The following is a 20,552-nucleotide window of genomic DNA, read 5'->3' as shown; positions in this document are numbered from 1 at the left end:
CTGCTTTGAGAAGCCCAACTGCAAAAACTCTGCCAGGAGCCCCAACTAGCCAACCTCTCTGGTAAAGAAACTCTCTTGTCACCGGAAAACCCCCTAATCTAATGCAACATTTATAAACAAACTCACTCCAGGAGGGAAGGTTTAATTTAAGAAAGCCAGTAGGAACCCTAAGTCTTTTCATTTCAATCAAAACTGCCAGTCAGTTAGCTTCGAAGCTAGTCCGGTGGTCCCAAAGCTGCCATCTGCCCAGCAGCTGTCCTGTCACCAAGGAAACCACAAGTCCGGGTGGGAAGCAATGAACAGGGCCCCCAGGAACCAGCCTGAAACTCGATCATCTGGCAAGTTTGTCATGATCAACTAGGCCAAAGTGCAGCATCTCTTTCAAGAATGATTCCCTGAAATTCTGCCTCAATCCACCTGACTTCTGTTTCCCAAAGTGGGAATATGCCCACCTCTGAGAAAGATGTGCATGAGATAACAAAGGGAGTCACTTGCTTCCTCAATAACAGATGAGGCAGACAGTCTGCTGCATTGACAACAGGGCTAGTGTCTTTGGGACTCCCTCTCTACTTTCCCAGGCCCCAGTGACTTCCACCCCTGAGTGGTGGCCATCAAGTCTCCCCACCCTCCTCATGCAGCAGCACCAGAAGAGCAGCTCTGTAAAGCCCCTTTCCTCTGTCTGAATGGATGTTTGATGTCACCACCCTGCAAATAATTAAATAAGCTTTTATCTTATTAATGACTGGTAACTTCAAATATGACAAGAGGATTCACTCATTTAATTGCTCATTCCAGAAATATTCCCTGAGCACCTCCTGTGTACCAAGCACTAGGCGGGGCATTAATAATAATGATTGATCATGTATTAGTGCTGGGTGGAACCAGTAGACACTTAAATAGGACAGTCAGGGAAGGCAGTTCTGAGAAGGGGACATCTCAGCTGTATTCCAGACATCTACTGCTATGCAACAAACCACCCCAAAACTTAGTGGCTTAAAACAATGGTAGCAGTTGTTTTGCTTACAAATCTGTCATTTAGTGGGGGTTGGTAAAGCATGTCTCTGCTCTACCTAGCATCAACTGGAGCAGCTTGGAGGATGGGGACTGGACTTATCTGAAGTCTTCCTTATTTACATGTCTAGTGATTGATGTTGGCTGTTGCCAGGGACCGGAACGGGGGCAGTCAGCAAAAATACCTTCCTGTAGCCTCTCCATGAGGCTGCTTGAATGATGCCTGGATTCCAAGGATAAGCCTCCCAAGAGGGAGAATGAAGTTGGAAGCTTTATCACCTTTTTCAAGCTAGTTGTAGCAAGTTATACAGAGTTACTTCTGCAGCATTTTATTCATTGGAAGCAAGAGGAGGGAAAATGAGATTCCACTTTTTAAGAGATTAAAGGCTAAGAATTTGTAGATGTGTTTAAAACCATCACCTAAAGAAGAAATCAGTAGGAGAGCATTCCTGGAAGAGGTCTTAGTATGTGAAGGCCCTGAGGGTGGGAAAACCTTGGTGTGTTCAAGGAAATGAAAGAATAGCAATGCTGGAGCATGGTGAGCAAGAGGGCATATATGAGATGAGGTCAGAGGTGACCAAGCCATATGAAGCAGTTATACGAGTTTGAAATTTATTCTGGGTACAGGGGAGCCATTGAATGATTTAAGATTCAACTTCACACCTTGGAATAACCCTTCAGTTGCTAAACAGAGCATAGATTGAGCCAATGTTAGAATAGGGAAAACCAGTTAGGACACTATAGGAACGGTCCAGAGGAGAGATGATGATGACTTGGGTAAGAATGTTGTCACTGGAGATGAAAAGAAGTAGAGGCATTTGAAAAAAGGTGAGCAAAATAGAAGGAATTTATTAATAGAGTGGACGTGAGGCTGAAGGAAAAGAAGGTAGGTAAGAAAAAGGATTCTTGGGTTTAAGGCTCTGGCATCTGTATGGATAGCAGAACCATTTGCTTGGAATGCTAGGAGCGGGGGACTCACTGATATGTGTGAAAGGTAAAATCTAGAGTCTATTTTTAAGCATTTCAAGTTTGAGACATTTAAGAGATATACTAGTGGCAAGGAACAATGATAGCACCTGAAACATAGTGGAGAGTGTGGGGCTGGAAATACAAATTTGGGAATCTTTAGCCTATAGATGGTATTTAAAGCCATGGGCCTGGATGAGCTCATTTAGGGACCTAGAGTGAGAAAAATAGTATGAAGGTTTAGCCCTGGGAAAAGTAACCTACAAAGGAGACTGAGAAAGAGTGATTAGAAAGAGGAGGTGGGAAACTAGGGTATTGGACGTCATAGAAACCAAGAGAGGAGGTTTAGAAAGAGGGAATTCAGAAATAAAGAATTGATCTAAACGAGCTTAAAGCTCCCTCATATCTGGATGTCTATGATTTTATGAACATCTCAAATCCCTTCTAGATTGGAGATTCTGTGACTCAACTGCATCTTTGAAAAAACAAACTTCCTGATGAATCGTTGGGTATCTCCAAAGACTATAAAAATTAATTCTTGGCAATGAGGAATTTTGTATCTTGTCCTTAAAGTGAACACAGGTAACATCAAGTCTAGAATGAAAATAAGGATCCTTGGAGAGAAGCTTAGGCAACAGTACAAGTGGAAAAAATATAAGTGGGGTTATCTGATCTCTTTCCAGTAGGGCTTATTTAGACACAGTAGACCCAGAGGTTGGGCACAGATGACAGCCCCGGTCTTTAGACAGGGACATGTGTGAGCCCAATCCTTGTTTTCTGCCCCTAGGGGCACTCTCCCAACCTTTACTCCACGTGTAGGGTTAACCTATTGCCTTGAGGAACCCCAAGATTTGTGCCCACAGGGTCCTCTGAGGGCTGGGCCCTGGTCTGGGAGGGCAGCCTGACAACTGGATTGCTCCTACTGGCTGATGTGATTTTGTGTGAGATTGGGTCACCAGAATGGCACTAACACACTGATTTGGGGTGACTCTCACATCAGACACTGGGCCCTGGGCTACTGATGATGCAGTGCCAACATTTTGACGTGAGCTGCATATGTGTGCACACCTCAGCTCTTAGCCATCTGTGTTCCAAGCATAGTGTCACCTCTGATTTATACTCAAAGGTATGGACACTGGCAGGCATCCTTTACCCTGCATACCCCCTTGCCACTGGGAGCTTTCATCCCACGCCCTCCTCAGGCTTCACGTCACACATGAGTCCTCCAGGGTGACTGTGCATAACTCCTCTGAGGGCTTTTAAGACTATTGTTTTGCAATGACAGCAGGCTCTTCCAACTAATGTCCTCTCTTGCCTCCAGATGATATGGTGATAGTATACTTTCCCAGGTCAGTCTTCAATTATGCCTAAGGAATGGACATTTCTTGTGTTACTGGGACTATTTTTCTTGCTCCATTCATGTCTCCTTACCTCTCTTCCCTTTCGATGGTTGTGTGTTTGGAAGCAGGACTGCAGACAACACTAAAATGATCATAGTCTAAAAATGCAGTGATTATAGCCTAAAGAATTCAAGAGAAAACGTGATTTGAAGATGTGTTGTTATATGTTAATACTATAAAATTCCAAACAGAAAATTTAATATAATCAGAAATTGGATTATCATTCATACTTTCATGTACACAAGGCTTGGAGAGGCTTGCATTTTTTGGTCATCATCAATGAAGCACAGAGACACTCTCTGAGAGAGTATGCATGGGTGCCACAATCTGTGTTGCAGCGTCATGAGTAATGATGCAACCAGCATTAAATAAATGGTATTAGAGGACTGCAGAGGCACAAACAGCGGACAAAAACCCCAAACCCAAAGCCATATTGTTTCAATACAAACAGGTTTCAGCGAGCTCTGACATTTTGAGCAATTGTTTTTCCTATTGTGTTGCTGCCTTTTTCTCATTGCGAGAGTTATAATATTAGCCTAGACAGCATAAATAGATATCTCCTTGCACCTCAACAGGAATAATTGGTGCCTGGACTCTATGAAAAGTCTTCATGTGCATTCTTAATACAAAAACAAATCCTCTATTGATGATCCTAAATCTTCACTTATTTAGAATACTAGAACTTCACAAGGGTCCATAACCTTTGAAAGACATTTTAAGATCAAATTGTTTAGATAGACAAAAGCCCTGAAAAAATATCTTTCCAAGTTCCTGTACTTGGAAAGATACAAGTACTGTACTGTACAAGATACTCCTGTATCTTTCCAAGGCCCTGGTCATTGATGATCTTGAAAATGCAATCTCAGTGGATGGTGGTATTAAATACTTCACTGGAGTAAGTGCAAGAGGGAGCAAAAAAAGAGAAATTGGAGATAATGAATATAGGTAAGTTTGCAAAAGGCGCTTTTTTTTTTTCCCCCAAATAAGAGCAAAGAAATGAGGCAGAAGTTGGAGGGGGTGTGTGGGTCGAGAGCAAATTTTTTAGTAAAGATGTATGGTAATAGGAGGGCTTTCTAGGTTGTGCTAGTGGTAAAGAACCTGCCTGCCTGCCTGCCAAAGCAGGAGACATGAGACACGGGTTTGATCCCTGGGTTGGGAAGATCCCCTGGAGTAGGAAATGGCAACCCACTCCAGTATTCTTGTCTGGAGAACCCCATGGACAGAGGAGTCTGGTGGGCTACAGTTCCTAGGGTCGCAAAGAGTTGAACATGACTGAAGCGACTTAGCACACACTTACTAACCGGAATGGTTCAGCAGAAGAAGGAAAAGTAGATGCTGTAGGAGAGGGAAAGAAAGAGAGAGTGAGAGGAAGAGAGAGAAGAGATGCCACAGGGACTTCCTTGAGAAAGCAAGAAGGGTTGGAAATCTGATGGACAAAGGTGGAGGGAATGGCCTTGGAGAGAAGCACTGACATTTCAGTCTAGTAGCAGCTGGGAAGGCAGAGTACCCAGCTGTAGGTACTGTTTGACTTCCCTGGTGGCTCAGATGGGAAACCGTCTGTCTACAATGCGGGAGATCCAGGTTCAATCCCTGGGGTGGGAAGATCCCTTGGAGAAGGAAAAGGCAATCCATTCCAGTACTATTGCCTGGAAAATCCCATGGACAGAGGAGCCTGGTAGGCTACAGTCCATGGGGTCACAAAGAGTCGGACACGACTGAGCGACTTCACGTTTGTTCACTGTTTGGTGAGTAGGTGTGGTGATGAGAGTGGGCAGAAGCTCCAACCTCAGTGCTTCTATTTTCTCTGTGAAATAGCAACCGAGGTCATCAGCAGAGAGAGTCAAGGGATTGAGAAGGGGTGATATGTTTGAGGAGTAAAGAGAAGGTGTCAAATACTCATCTGGTGAGTAGGCAAGTGAGCAGAATGTGGTGGGATTGCTGGCTGCTCTGATTTTCACTTAAGACTGACCATAAGACTTGTATGACCAGTCAGTTTTTGTTGTTGATGTTGTTGTTCTCTCAATCTGCACACAGCTGCATCAGTGTCAGTGCAGAATAGACATAAGATTCTATTTAACTCGGGTTGGTGTGTCATATACAGATGTGGGAACTGGATCATAAATAAGACGGAGCACCCAAGAATTGATGCTTTTAAACTGTGGTGTTGGAGAAGACTCTTGAGAGTCCCTTGGACTGCAAGGAGATCCAACCAGTCCATTCTGAAGGAAATCAGTCCTGAATATTCATTGGAGGGACTGATGCTGAAAATGAAGCTCCAATACTTTGGCCACCTGATGCAAAGAAGTGACTCATAGGAACAGACCCTGCTGCTGGGAAAGACTGAAGGCAGGAGGAGAAGGGGAGGACAGAGGATCAGATGGTTGGATGGCATCACTGACTCGATGGACATGAGTTTGAGCAAGCTCTGGGAGCTGGTGATGGACAGGGAGGCCTGGCATGCTGCAGTACATGGGGTCACCAAGAGTCGGACATGACTGTGTGACTGAACTGGTGTGCCATTATCAACCGATTGCTTCTTAGTACCAGATCCACCTTCATTGCTTGCCAGCGATGTCGGAAGGTTTCTCTTCAGCCACATGATTATGATTTTATGCTATATCAGTAGCGTGCATTGGAGGACAAAAGGGAATATTTCTTGGTCCCAGTGTGCTTTTTTGAGAACAGGTTTTTGTAGTGCACAGTGGCCAGCAGTGGGCAGCACCTCTCCTTAGGCATGTTTCCGAAGCACCCCACAAGGTGAATTGCCCATGAATCCAGTCACGGGGCACTTAAGTGACTTTGTGGCTCAGGGAGTCATGGCTGCGTCCTCCGCAACAAGACCTTGATCGCAGCTCTGGTGGGATGGGGTGCTCTTTCATGTTCATTTCATCCTTGGGTTTTCTACCTCGGCTTGGAAGCATACATGTAATGCCTCTGTTCTTTACAGTTCTCTTTGCACCTTAATAGTCAATCCCCTATTGTAGTTACGAATTTTTAAACTTTACTGTTCAAATTCTGTGTGGTTTCTTTCTCCTAATTGGACTCATACAGATGACGTTTTATCACAGAAAGTGGGAAGAATTGTTAAAATACCGTCCATCACTTTTCCCTCCCACATTTTTATTGCTTCTATTTTAGTCTCCTCCAGTAGCATATAAACTTGTTCAAGTTTCTCCTATATATTTTTATTACTGCTGTATTTACTTTTACAATCAAGTTTCTCAGAGGAGGCAAGATGGCGCGTGAGTGTCATCAGACACAGTAAGAGAGAGCCCCAGACCTCAGAAGATGTGACTTGTGCAGTAAGACTCGACAGGTGTCTAGAACTCGCTGCAGCGCTCGGCCGCGTGAGGGGCGGAGTCACGCGTCCGTAGAGGGTGTGGCTTCCAGCGCGCGCGGGAAAGGGGCCGGCGCCGCCCGCGCGCACACAGTTGGCGGCCGCGCGCAGGACGCTCCGAGCCGGGATGGCGGCGGCGGCGCCTGGAAGCGGGGCTGCCCGGGAGGAGGAGGGCACCGGTGGGGACGCGGCCACTCCGCAGCCCCCAGCCCCGACGAGTGCGCCCGGAGCTCGTCTCTCGAGGCTGCCTCTGGCGCGAGTCAAGGCCTTGGTGAAGGCGGACCCCGACGTGACTCTCGCGGGACAGGAAGCCATCTTCATTCTGGCACGCGCCGCGGTGCGGCTTGGGCACAATGGGGCGGGGATGGGGGTGGGGGGGCCCGCGGTGCGTGGCGGCGGGTGGGGCTCGGGGCTCTTCCGAAGGGCGGGGCTTAGCAATCCTTTGGTCCTGGTTTGGGGAGCACCAGGAGCGTAGGGCGGGGTGTTCTGAGGCCTGGGAGGTGAGAAAGGTGCTAGGGCGGATTCTGAGATGGTGAGTATAGGAAGGGAAGACAGAAAAAGGATCACATACAGATACGGTAGTTGTACTGGTTTGCTACCACACCTACCTCTTCAAGAGGGCCTAACTTGCATCTCTAGTCTAACAGAACTTGTAGGAGTCTCGAGTGAGTGGGGTGGATGCATCTTGAGCAATTGCGGGAGGGGGAAGGGGAGTAGACCTTCATCAAGTCCAGGAAAACTTTCGGCTTCCCTGAGAACCTCCCTTTCACCCCCGCCCCCACCCCCACCAAAGAAGCACGCACACGAATCGTACTGGAACTCATGGATACAGTTCTCTGTTTTCTTTGTTTTGTTTTCAAATTTTCGTTTATTATAACTTTTTCAGTTTTTTTTTTCCTGCTTATTTTCTTTACAGGAACTGTTTGTGGAAACCATTGCAAAAGATGCCTACTGTTGTGCTCAACAAGGGAAGAGGAAAACTCTTCAGCGGAGAGATTTGGGTAGAGTGTCACTGTTGTATCTTGGATCTGGAGGCAGACAAGGGAGGGCTGGGCTGGGCCCGTCGAGGCTTTCCCTTATGCCAGTCGAGATGGCATCATTATAGGATGAGAGGTGCCCCGAGTCTTTTCCCATGATGTTTTCCGTTGGGCTGCCACAGTGCCAGAAAACCCTCCTTTTTTAATTGGCTGGAGAGGTGCTGGGACAGAGAACCAAAGGAGTCTGCTGCTGCTGCTTCTATGTCGCGTCAGTCGTGTCCGACTCTGTGCGACCCCATAGACTGTAGCCCACCAGGTTCCTCCGTCCCTGGGATTCTCCAGGCAAGAACACTAGAGTGGGTTGCCATTTCCTTCTCCAGTGCATGAAAGTCTTAGCGACCCCATGGACTGCAGCCTACCAGGCTCCTCCGTCCATGGGATTTTCCAGGCAAGAGTACTGGAGTGGGTCACCAGTGCCTTCTCTGAAGGAGTCTAGGTATTGCCAAAGCTGACTAGATCCCTTTATACCTTCTGCCATGTTGTACCAGGCATGACTTTTTTTTTTCACGTAGATGTTCGATTTTTTACTCTGCCTTGTAGCTAGTAACACTAGAAACGTGTGTAAACTCATATACCATAATCTCACTTGCCCTGCTACATAGCCAAACTCTTCTCTGATAACTTTCAGAGCAAAGATGTTTCCCTCCATGAACAGTATTTACCCAGGCTTTTCTTATTTTCTTACTCTCTTTTTAAAAAAATTTTAGTTCCCTGACTGGGGATCAAACCCTTGCCCCTTGCATTGGGGCCCAGAGTCTTAATTAACCACTGGATGGCCAGGGAAGTCCCTTTTCTTACTCTTGTAGAGAGATAGCTGATGTGTAGGATTTGATGGTGAAGTAGATTCGGATTTCAAGGTAGCAAGGGGCAAATTTTATAAATTCCCTCCTTGCATAAAGCCTCATGCCGGTCTCTGTGTGGGTTGTGCTTTTGTAAGAGATTGATGCCCAAATGACCGAAGTCAGTCAGATGTCCCTTTACTTTGTGTTTCAGATAATGCAATAGAAGCTGTGGATGAATTTGCTTTTCTGGAAGGTGAGTTCTCCGTCAGTAGGTAATCATTTCCATCTGTCTTTCCTGTGCTAACGATCTGAGTTCAAAACCTTATAAAACGAATGGCCTGGTTCTTCTTTCTTCATGTAGAAATACTTTTTCTCCCTGTTTCCTATTTAAGATAGGAAAAACAAATTCTAATTCAAATTCCCTTGAATAATTAGAATTTCCTCCTGAAAACTGCTTAACCATAGAAAATGGGAGGGACTGTGAAGAACCCAGTGGAGTTAGGTAGATTCAGAAGTTTGATTCTTACTTTGATTGCCCTCCTTAGATATAAATCTTACCCCTCATCATAATGCTGGAGATCAGAAATGATTGCCAAGATTTAAAGGGTTATTTCTTGTTCTTGTTTATTCTTCAGCAATCTGTGTAATTATTTTGTTGCTGTGAGATACTGTTCTGGCCTGTGTTATTTTTTCCTTAGGAATTTCAGGTTAACTCCTGTTTTCTAAATCTCATAGAAATAGAAAATATTTGAAATTCCTCATTTTAGCTAACTTTTCTTAGAGCTCTCACTCCTACTTAATTCCTGAATTTGATCCACTCACTATTTCCTGCATGTGTTCTGATTGAAGAGCTTTGTGAAAGCTGTGTACCTTCAGTTCATTCACACCTTTACCGTTCGAGGATGTTCTGTCTACCTCCCTGAAGCCTTATCACTTTCAGAAATCTTTTTTGAATTATTTCAGTGTTTTTATTTATTTAATTTTTTTTTACACCCCTTCGTTCTGCAACTGTACTCAGCCTAGTCTCTGGCCCTTTTGGTTGTTGTCATTACTAAGTCACTAAGTCATGTCTACCTCTTTGCGACCCCAGGTACTATAGCATGTCAGGCTCCTCTGTCCTCCACTTCTGGAGTTTGCTCAAATTCATGTCCATTGAATTGGTGATGCTATCTAACCATCTCATCCTCTGTCTCCCCCTTCTCCTGTTGGCTTCAGTCTTTCCAGCCTCAGGATCTTTTCCAGTGAGTTGGCTTTTCATTTCAGATGGCCAGAGTATTGGAGCTTCAGCATTAGTGCTTCCGATGAGTATTCAGGGTTGATTTTCTTTAAGATTAACTGATTTGATCTCCTTGCTGTCCAAGGGACTCTCAAGAGTCTTCTTCAGCACCACAATTTGAAGGCATCAATTCATTGGTACTCAGCCTTCTTTATGGGCCAACTCTCTCATCTATACATGACTACTGCAAAAACTGTAGCTTTCAATGTATGGATATATTATTTTAAGTGTCTTTTAAGATACATTCCTATGGCTAGCTTTAAGCCTAGATTATTGAGTATTCTCTTAATTTGTAGATCTTTTTTAAGCCTCTTTTCTGGATACTCATCTCAAAAATAACTTGTTGGCTGTCTACCTAAGGTGGGCACCTGCTTGTGATTGACATCCTGTCAGTTCCTCAGTCAAAAATGTTTGGAGCCTAACTAGCTGTTTGTTTTTATTTTTAAATATGGAATGCGTCATGAATTTGTGTGTCGTCCTTGCTCAGGGGCCACGCTAATCTTCCCTGTATTGTTAAATTTTAGTAAATGTGCTGCTGAAGTGAGCACTTCTGTTTAATTACCATCTTTTCAAAGAGATGAGCAATTTATTTAAGTTTTTGCCTTAAAGACATAAGAGTACCAACCTGTGGTGCCAGGATGATAAATTGGAGGGTACTAGGAGTAGGAATGTAGAAAACTTAGGAAGTTTTCCACTTTAGCCTTTACCGTGGATGATGCTTGGCTTGGATTTTTAATAAATGGCCATTTAATACGTAGTGGATATGTTCATTTTCATCTTTGGATTCAGTAATCTCAGTAATTGAATCCCTTTGGCTGGTCATTTTAGCCCCCTAGGATTTAGTCAGTATTATGTTATTTTGTACTTGGAAAAGTGAATGTTCTTATGTCCTTAGATGTGTATGTTCTAAGTGGAATTCTTTTTTTAATTGAGTCAGTATATATACATGATTAAAAGTCAGATAGTTACCTTATGACTTACAATGCAATGTAGCTGCTGCCCCTCATCTTGTCATTATTTCTGTTTTTAGCTTTTCAGATGGTTTCTTATATTTTTGAATAGTATGCTTTGTTGTTGGTTTATCAACTCTAGATGTTGTCTTTTGACTTCCAGCAATGATAAATGAAGTTTTGGTAAACCTATACTACCCCCTCAATCCTTTCGCTCTTTTTTGTTTTTGGCAGTTTTATCATTATTTTTAGTTCCTCTGTTACCTTTACAATTTATGTAACATACTAAAATATGTATTTTTTGTTGACAACTCACTTTGTAAGGTAGGAATGTTAGTGCACTTATACCTTCCTTTCCCATTATTAGCTCACTTCTAGTTATAACTTTGTGTCAAGGCTGAAAACATACTTCCTTATCATAATTAAATCTTCTGTGCTTAATAGGTTGAGTTTAGAAGTTGAAAAATAGCATTATGAACAGTCTTCCTTTAACCTCTCTGTCCTTTAATCTCTTATATAGGTCCCCTCCTTTCAGGCCACTGTTTTTCATCTCTTTTGTAATCTTCTGGGTATTTTATGCAAATATGTTTGTGTGTGTCTGTGTGTATGTATTCTTTTCTAAGAACCTTCCCTTATGAAAGAATATAGCATAGAATATGTATCTTTTTCTTGTGTGGATTCTGTCAAACATCCTGTATACCTGATTCGCATTTCTACCAGGAGTGTATGACAGTTCTCGTTGCTCCCCATTCTCACCAATACTTGGTATTATCAGAGTTTTATTTTTGCAAGTTTGGTATGAACAACATTGGTGAGACTTTTTATCATGAAAGAGTGTTGGATTTTGTTAAATGCGTTTCCTGCATCTATTAAAATGATCATGTGGTTTTTAATCTTTTCTTTTGTTAATGTGAATATTGAACTGTCCTTGTATCCTGGAATAAAGTCCACTTGATCATGGCATATGATTCTTTTTAATATATTATTGGATTTGGTTTTCTAATATTTTTTGAGAATATTTGTGTTGATATTCATCAGTGGTATTGGGCTGTAATTTTTTTTTTTTTTTTAGTTTGTCTCATTTTGGTATCAGGGTAATAATGGTGGTCTTACTGTAGAATGAATTCGGGAGTATTTCCTTCTTCAGGTTTTTGGAATAGTTTGAGAAAGATGGGTATTAAGCTCTTGCTGTATGTTTGGTAGAATTTCTCTGAAGCTGTCTGGTCCTGGATTTTGTTTGCTGCATATTTTTTGATTACTGGTTCAGTTTTACTACTGGTGGTCCAGCTATTCAGATTTTTTTTTTCTTCCTCATTCAGTCTTGGAATGTTGTCTGTAATGTATCCTTGTTAAAATTTTCATGGTTCATCTATTCTTTTCCCTAGTTCAGTTAGCATTCTTATTACTAATGCTTTGAACTCTTTATCTGGTAAATTATTTATTTTTGTTTCATTAGTTGTTCCTTCAGGGTTTTTTTCCTTGTTCTTTCATTTTTAAAGAAATTCCTCTTTTCATTTTGCTTAAGATTTCTCTGTCTCTGTGAAATTAGGTGAAACAGTTACCCATCCTGGTCTTGAAGTGGAGTGCTTATTTGGGAGCATCTCTATAGTCTGTGTGTGCTCAGTGACTTGGATGGGTTGTATTTTAAGTGAACACAAGTCACATGTTACCTCAGTGTCCTGGCAGCTATCACCTTAGTAGAAGGTGGGGCTGGACATGGAGGGGCCAGAGCCAAAGGAAGGTGTGACCTGGGTCTTCTTCACTCATCAGTTGCCAACACTGCCCTGTCATGAGTGATGTCAGGTCCCAAATTGCTGGAGCAGAATCCCTTAGAGGAAGGTCCAGCTTGGTTCTGTTCACGTTGAGTGCGTGTTTTCTTCCTCCAGGCATCAGCACTGTTGCTCCAAAGGAGTGCAGTGCTGGAACCAGAAGTGCTAAACTGGGCACCTAGCGGAGGCTGGGGCCTGTGGTTGGGTGGTCCTGGCATCAGTCGGAGCTATAGGCTGCTTGTGAGCTCCTGCTGCTGTGAACGCTACAAATGGGTGCCCTTTCCTTGTTGGGATGCTGTGCTGGGCTTGAGCCTGCCCTGGCCTCTACAGTTGTGCACGTTCCTCAGCAATGGCAGCCTTTGCCCTAGTGGAGAGCTGTCCTGTGGGGCGAGAGGACCAGAATGGGGGCTTGACATGAACTAGGGTGTGTGCACTGGTCCCAGCACCAGTCAGAACTCCAGATCACTCCTGATTTGCCACTCTGTGACTAGCAATTGGCTCCCTTGTTCTCCTCAGATGCCCTGCCAGATCCAAGCTGGCTTTGTCGCTCATGGCCGAGTGTTTTGCTCAGCTGTGGCAGCGTTTGCTCTAGCGTGGAACTGCACTCTGGAGCAAGTGGGGCTGGAGGAGGCACTTGGCGTGGGCTGGGGCCCGCACTGGGTAGTCACGGTTCCAGTCTGCTGCTTCTGCCTTATTTTGGGAGTAAGCAAGTGTATGTGTACTTCATCGTGAGTGGAGTCTTGGTTTTTTTACAACCACATTGTCAGTCCCCATAGATTTCAAACCAGCTAAGAAGGACTCATCCTCCCTGTGTTAGGCCCCAGAACTGGGGTGCCCTTGTTGTGATTCAAACTGCTCAGTACCCAGGGAGACACTCCAAATCGTGTGATCTGCCTTATCTTCTGTATCTACTTCTGGGGTACAGGTCCTGACCTGACCTCTTCCCTTCCCTTCCTAACTCTTTGGGGATCTTACAGCTTTGATTGTATAGGAATTTTTCTGCCAATCTCCAGTTAGTTTTCAGGGAGAATTTCTCTACATGTGGATGTATTTTTGGTGTGTATGATATGAATTGTTTAAAAAATACTCAGGCTTATAGTCTTTGTCTTTGAGTGGAGCATTTAATTTACTGTAATTAATGATATATATGGGTTAAATGTACCATCTTATTTTGTGCTTTCTATTTGTCCTTATTTTATGTTTTTTCTGTTTTTTGCCTTTTAAGTATAATTTATTCAGCATTCTCTCTATTATTTTGGGAGTTATAATCTCTTTTTTGTTATCCTATCAGTTACTACATACATCCTTAATTTATCAGAGCCCCCACTTACAAATAGCTGTGAAAAGAAGAGAAGCAAAAAGCAAAGGAGAAAAGGAAAGATATAAACATCTGAATGCAGAGTTCCAAAGAATAGCAAGAAGAGATAAGAAAGCCTTCTTCAGCGATCAATGCAAAGAAATAGAGGAAAACAACAGAATGGGAAAGACTAGAGATCTCTTCAAGAAAATCAGAGATACCAAAGGAACATTTCATGCAAAGATGGGCTCGACTAAGGACAGAAATGGTATGGACCTAACAGAAGCAGAAGATATTAAGAAGAGATGGCAAGAATACACAGAAGAACTATACAAAAAAGATCTTCACGACCCAGATAATCACGATGGTGTGATCAATAACCTAGAGCCAGACATCCTGGAATGTGGAGTTAAGTGGGCCTTAGAAAGCATCACTACGAACAAAGCTAGTGGAGGTGATGAAATTCCAGTTGAGCTATTCCAAATCCTGAAAGATGATGCTGTGAAAATGCAGCACTCGATATGCCAGCAAATTTGGAAAACTCAGCAGTGGCCACAGGACTGGAAAAGGTCAGTTTTCATTCCAGTCCCAAAGAAAGGCAATGCCAAAGAATGCTCAAACTACCGCACAATTGCACTCATCTCACACGCTAGTAAAGTAATGCTCAAAATTCTCCGAGCCAGGCTTCAGCAATATGTGAACCGTGAACTTCCTGATGTTCAAGCTGGTTTTAGAAAAGGCAGAGGAACCAGAGATCAAATTGCCAACATCCGCTGGATCATGGAAAAAGCAAGAGAGTTCCAGAAAAACATCTACTTCTGCTTTATTGACTATGCCAAAGCCTTTGACTGTGTGGATCACAATAAACTGTGGAAAATTCTGAAAGAGATGGGAATACCAGACCACCTGATCTGCCTCTTGAGAAATTTGTATGCGGGTCAGGAAGCAACAGTTAGAACTGGACATGGAACAACAGACTGGTTCCAAATAGGAAAAGGAGTACGGCAAGGCTGTATATTGTCACCCTGCTTATTTAACTTATATGCAGAGTACATCATGAGAAATGCTGGACTGGAAGAAACACAAGCTGGAATCAAGATTGCCGGGAGAAATATCAATAACCTCAGATATGCAGATGATACCACCCTTATGGCAGAAAGTGAAGAGGAACGAAAAAGCCTCTTGATGAAAGTGAAAGAGGAGAGTGAAAAAGTTGGCTTAAAGCTCAACATTCAGAAAACGAAGATCATGGCATCTGGTCCCATCACTTCATGGGAAATAGATGGGGAAACAGTGGAAACAGTGTCAGACTTTATTTTTTTGGGCTCCAAAATCACTGCAGATGGTGACTGCAGCCATGAAATTAAAAGATGCTTACTCCTTGGAAGGAAAGCTATGACCAACCTAGATAGCATATTGAAAAGCAGAGACATTACTTTGCCAACAAAGGTTCATCTGGTCAAGGCTATGGTTTTTCCAGTGGTCATGTATGGATGTGAGAGTTGGACTGTGAAGAAGGCTGAGTGCCGAAGAATTGATGCTTTTCAACTATGGTGTTGGAGAAGACTCTTGAGAGTCCCTTGGACTGCAAGGAGATCCAACCAGTCCATTCTAAAGGAGATCAGCCCTGGGATTTCTTTGGAAGGAATGATGCTAAAGCTGGAACTCCAGTACTTTGGCCACCTCATGCGAAGAGTTGACTCATTGGAAAAGACTCTGATGCTGGGAGGGATTGGGGGCAGGAGGAGAAGGGGACGACAGGATGAGATGGCTGGATGGCATCACTGACTCGATGGACGTGAGTCTGAGTGAACTCCGGGAGTTGGTGATGGACAGGGAGGCCTGGTGTGCTGTAATTCATGGGGTTGCAAAGAGTCGGACACGACTGAGCGACTGATCTGATCTGAATGTTAATACTTTTCCCTTTATCCTCAAAAAAATAGGATCTTAGAATCCATTAGCTCAGTGTACAAGTCCCACATCCCGCACTCATGCTGTTATTGTCACCTGTTTTGTCTTTGTCACTTCACATAAGGCACTATTATTGCTATGTTATACCAGCAGTGATACATGAATTTATCCATGTATTTATACTGTCTTTGCTCATTATATTTCTTCTCCATTTGTGATCATTTTCTCTCTGAAGTAAACCATAAAGGGTCTGGTGATAGCAAACCCTGCTTTTGCTTTTTTGTTTTTGCATTTTGGGGGGTCTAAAAGTACCTTTTTAAAAGTTTTTTTTTCATACCTGCTCTGGCTATTGAAAGATATTTTGCTGAATATAGAATTCTAGGTGAAACTTTGTTTTAGCATGCTGACGTGCTCATTCTTGTCTTTTGGGGCTTCTGTTGCTTCTTTTGAAGCTAATTTGCCCTTTTTTTTCTGGTTTTGAAGGTGTTCTCTGTCTTTGATTTTTCTGTAGTTTCACTCCAATGTATCCAGGAATAATTTCCTAAGTTTGCTTAGGCTTTTTAAATCTATGGATTGAGGTCTTTCATCTCTCCTGGAGAAGTCTCTTCTCTTTCCTTTCTCTTGTTCTTTCTGTTTTCTCTCTGGGATTTGCATTAAGCATATGCTAAAAGTTAACCATAATTTTGCCTCTCCATGATGTATTCTGTGTAATTTTCCTGACTTTACAGTTTATAATTCTCTCTTCAGTGGTCTTGTCTTCTTTAAATTTTTTCTCTCGAGTTAGTAGTTTCAGTTCTTGTTTTTGTAGTTTTTAGTTTTTATGAATTCTGTTCCATTACTTTTCAAATCTCTTTTGTCATTTTTTGTTTGTATTTGCTGCAGGTGTTTGAAGCTTGTCTTTCATTTCCTTACCCACAGTGTGTACACTTGTTTATATCCAAGCTAATATTCAAAGCCCTTTAAGGCTGGTTTGCTTGCTTTTCTGGTTTTGTTTCTGTTGCTGCTGTATCATGGTCTTTTTTCCCTATATGCCTTGGTATATTTGGTCATGATATTTGAAAAAGTTATTTGTTGGATAATCACTTGAGGCCTTTATAATGAAACCTTTCTCCAAAGATTGTTATTTGTTTCTGCAAGGCACCTAGAGGCAGGTATCGGTGCAGGACCTTTTTCTTGAATCCAGGACTTGAGGATTTCTTGATCACTGTGTTGGTATAATCTGTGATGTCAGGTCTGTGATGGGACTGATTTAATTCTAGTTCAGCCTTATTCTGAGGGTGTAGCCTTTTGGGAATCCAGCTTTTAAAGAGCGGGCAATTATCAAACCTTTCCACTTGGGCACATTCTCATATTTGACTCTTCATTGCCTCAGTCAAATCACAGCACAGTTTCTCGGCTCTCTTTCGGATTGGCGGATTCCCCTGAGGTAAGAGCAGTTTTGGAGGCCAGGTTTTCTTTGTGTTCTTGCCTTCTCTAGGTTTTGGATTTGCCTTTTCATGAGGCCTGTTTAATGCCTGAAGGATTTTCTTTTTAAAAATATTTTAAGTCCTCTGCATCAGTTTGATCTCAGCAGGAACTTGCCATTATCAAAAGCAGAGGCTATTAAACAATTGGAGGTATTTCTTCTTTGGTTTGTTGTTTCCTTACATGTTCTTTCCCCAAGTTATTCTTTTTACTTTCCTTTTACTAGACAGGCATTCTTCAAACGCCTTGTAATTTTTCTTCTGTTGTCGAGTGCGGGGATGAGAAGGCTCTTTGGAACTTGTGTATGTGTCTGTATGGAGGGTGGTTTTTGCCTTGCAGTTTTATATTAGTGTGGGTAGAGGTGGGGCCAGATGTTACGTCGGGGGCCTCCAGAGGCCAGAATTGCAGAAAGCTTGACTGTGGGAAGCTAGAATTTTTCAGAAGCTACGCTAGTTCCCCAGATAATTCATTTAGTTCTTTAGAAGAGAGCCTGCTGACTTTGTTTATCATCTTTCTCAAAAGATTATAAACTCGACTTAGAGACCTTACTTATTTTGTATCACTCCCCCCTTGTGTAGTCTCCACAGATGCTCATTAAGTAACACAACTTCTTAGCCCTTTTCCCACCACTAATTTGAATTGTCTAGACTCAACTGCCCACCCTCATAATGACATGTTTTTTCCCCAAGGATCTTTTGGATGGGTATTTCTCAAGATTAATATTTTGGTCTTAGAAGAACTGCTAGTACCAAGGCATCTGTCACTTGGCCCGTGTTGCTACATTCATCCAGTTCTTAAGTACCTTGGTTTAAACATTGCTCTTTGTGTTTTTAGGTACTTTGGATTGATTGCTGAGCTGGACAGTTTTGTGAGCCTGTACCTGCATCCTTCAGCTAGACCCTCTGCAGGCCTCAGCTTTGACGAAGAGTCTTTGAAATGTTGAACTTACACATTTTTTCTGTTCTACATTCACCTAAGCCTGAACAAGCCTGTTAGCTTTAATCTACAAGGTCTTCCACTACTTGGGTCTTCCATTTCTGGCCTGGATGCAGCTGCTTGTGGTAGAAATATAGAAAATGGTTTGTGTAGGTTGGTTAATATATGATAAGGACCAAATAAACGTTTCTGATCAACTTTAGCCTTGTGTGTTTTATAATCTTGTCTGTATTCTTGCCTCATGACTGGAGAGCCACCATGCCTAGCCGCAGATCTTTCTGATCTTCCCTGGTAGCCATTGTAAACCTCAGTCTTTCATTTATTTGTTCGTTGTTTTTTTTTTTTTTTTTTTTTTTAGCACATCAGAAAAACGTGACTCCAGAATTTATGGGATGTCACTTAAGTTCTTCAGAGGTCAAATAAATGTAATCCTAGAAGAAGCACAAGCTGGAATCAAGATTGCTGAGAGAAATATCAATAACCTCAGGTATGCAGATGACACCACCCTTATGGCAGAAAGTGAAGAGGAACTAAAGAGCCTCTTGATGAACGTGAAAGAAGAGAGTAAAAGAGTTGGCTTAAACTCAACATTCAGAAAACTAAGATCATGGTGTCTGGTCCCATCACTTCATGGCAAAGAGATGGGGAAACAGTGTCAGACTATTTTTTGGGGCTCCAAAATCACTGCAGATGGTGACTGCAGCCATGAAATTAAAAGATGCTTACTCCTTGGAAAGTTATGACCAACCTAGATAGCATATTGAAAAGCAGAGACATTACTTTGCCAACAAAGGTCCATCTAGTCAAGGCTATGGTTTTTCCAGTGGTCATGTATGGATGTGAGAGTTGGACTATAAAGAAAGCTGAGCACCGAAGAATTGATGCTTTTGAACTGTGGTGTTGGAGAAGACTCTTGAGAGTCCCTTGGACTGCAAGGAGATCCAATCAGTCCATTCTGAAGGAGATCAGCCCTGGGATTTCTTTGGAAGGAATGATGCTAAAGCTGAAACTCCAGTACTTGGGCCACCTCATGTGAAGAGTTGACTCATTGGAAAAGACTCTGATGCTGGGATGGGTTGGGGGGCAGGAGGAAAAGGGGACGACAGAGGATGAGATGGCTGGATGGCATCACTGACTCGATGGACGTGAGTCTGAGTGAACTCCTGGAGTTGGTGATGGACAGGGAGGCCTGGTGTGCTGAAATTCATGGGGTCACAAAGAATCGGACATGACTGAGCAACTGAACTGAACTGAGATATAAAATCAGTTAAAATATTTTAATAGCTTTTGTTGTTTAGTTGCTAAGGCATGTACAACTCTAGCCCACCAGGCTCCTCTGTCCATGGGATTTCCCAGGCAAGAATATTGGTGTGGGTTGCCATTTCCTTCTCCAGGGGATCTTCCTCACCCAGGGATTGAACTTGTTTACTGCATTGGCAGGTTCATTCTTTACCATCATTGAGCCACCAGATGCAGGCTATAGTCCCTAGAGTTGCAAAAGAGTCGAACATGACTTAGCGACTAAACAACCACTATACAATTTACCCATTTAAAGTGTACATTTAAGTAGATTTTAGTTTATTCACAGATACATACAACTGTTGCTATAGTCAATTTTAGAACATTGGTAAGGGAATTAGAGGTGGTATTTTATGTCTGGCTTCTTTCACTTAAGATAATCTTTGTAATGTTTTATAGCATGTATCAGTACCCATTCCTTTATTTTTAAAAATTGTGGTAAAATATACAGAACATAAAATGTGTCCTTTTAGTGATTTTTAAGTATATACTTGTGTGGTATTAAGTATATTCCCATTGTAATCACCATTATCCATCTCTAGAGCATTTTTCATCTTCCCATACTGAAACTGAACCCATTAAAAAATAATCCCCTGTTTTTTGCTTCCCCAGGCCCTGGGTAAATTTTGTGTTTTGATGGAAGGTGTGGGTGTCATAGGAGGAAGGATGCAGAGTACTTAGACAGTAGTGGTTAAGAAAAGCAGGAAGCTTTGAACAGTGGAGCTTAAGTATTTTTGGATCATGAATGAAAGGTACAAAGTCTAAAGCTCCCTAAAAAATGTACAGATGCTTAATCCTGTAATGTTACAGAAAAGCTGCATAGGTAGTAGAGAGTTCTTGTATACTCAGCTAGTTCCCCATTTCTAACATCTTACACTGCCAGGTACATTTGTCAAAACTAAGAAACTGACATCACTATTAACTGAAGTCCAGACTTCTTGGATTGGATTTCTGTAATTTTCCCATTAATATCCTTTTCCTATTCTAATATCCAATCCAGTACATTGCATTTACTTGTCCTGTCCCCCAGTCTCCTGGTCCATGACAGTTTCTCAGTCTGTTCTCTCTTCATGACTGTGATAGCTTTCAGTAGCACTGGGGAGGTATCTTGTAGACT

General features: G+C 42.5%; 1 protein-coding gene and 1 non-coding gene across 3 annotated transcripts; one reads left to right on the top strand and one right to left on the bottom strand.

The window, feature by feature from the left end:
- The first annotated feature begins 6,776 nt into the window (after positions 1–6,776).
- On the top strand, positions 6,777–18,338 carry POLE4 (DNA polymerase epsilon 4, accessory subunit). Of its 2 annotated transcripts, none has more exons than XM_027554792.1 (4): positions 6,777–7,051; positions 7,631–7,715; positions 8,745–8,786; positions 18,035–18,338. In XM_027554792.1, the coding sequence occupies exons 1-4, from the start codon at positions 6,842–6,844 to the stop codon at positions 18,046–18,048; spliced, it is 351 nt and encodes a 116-aa protein (XP_027410593.1). In that variant the 5' UTR covers positions 6,777–6,841; the 3' UTR covers positions 18,049–18,338. The 2 variants fall into 2 exon arrangements, 1 of the variants encoding a protein (XP_027410593.1); XR_003513288.1 differs by lacking the exon at positions 6,777–7,051 and adding an exon at positions 7,137–7,246.
- On the bottom strand, positions 10,252–10,357 carry LOC113902016. The gene has a single exon (XR_003513662.1). It is a non-coding gene; the product is annotated as a U6 spliceosomal RNA (small nuclear RNA).
- Positions 18,339–20,552: the final 2,214 nt, after the last annotated feature.

This window comes from Bos indicus x Bos taurus, chromosome 11, assembly GCF_003369695.1.
Source record: "Bos indicus x Bos taurus breed Angus x Brahman F1 hybrid chromosome 11, Bos_hybrid_MaternalHap_v2.0, whole genome shotgun sequence".
Lineage (NCBI taxonomy): Eukaryota > Metazoa > Chordata > Mammalia > Artiodactyla > Bovidae > Bos > Bos indicus x Bos taurus.
The sequence above is the reverse complement of the archived record's forward strand: the minus strand, read 5'-3'. Positions and strand labels throughout refer to the sequence as shown.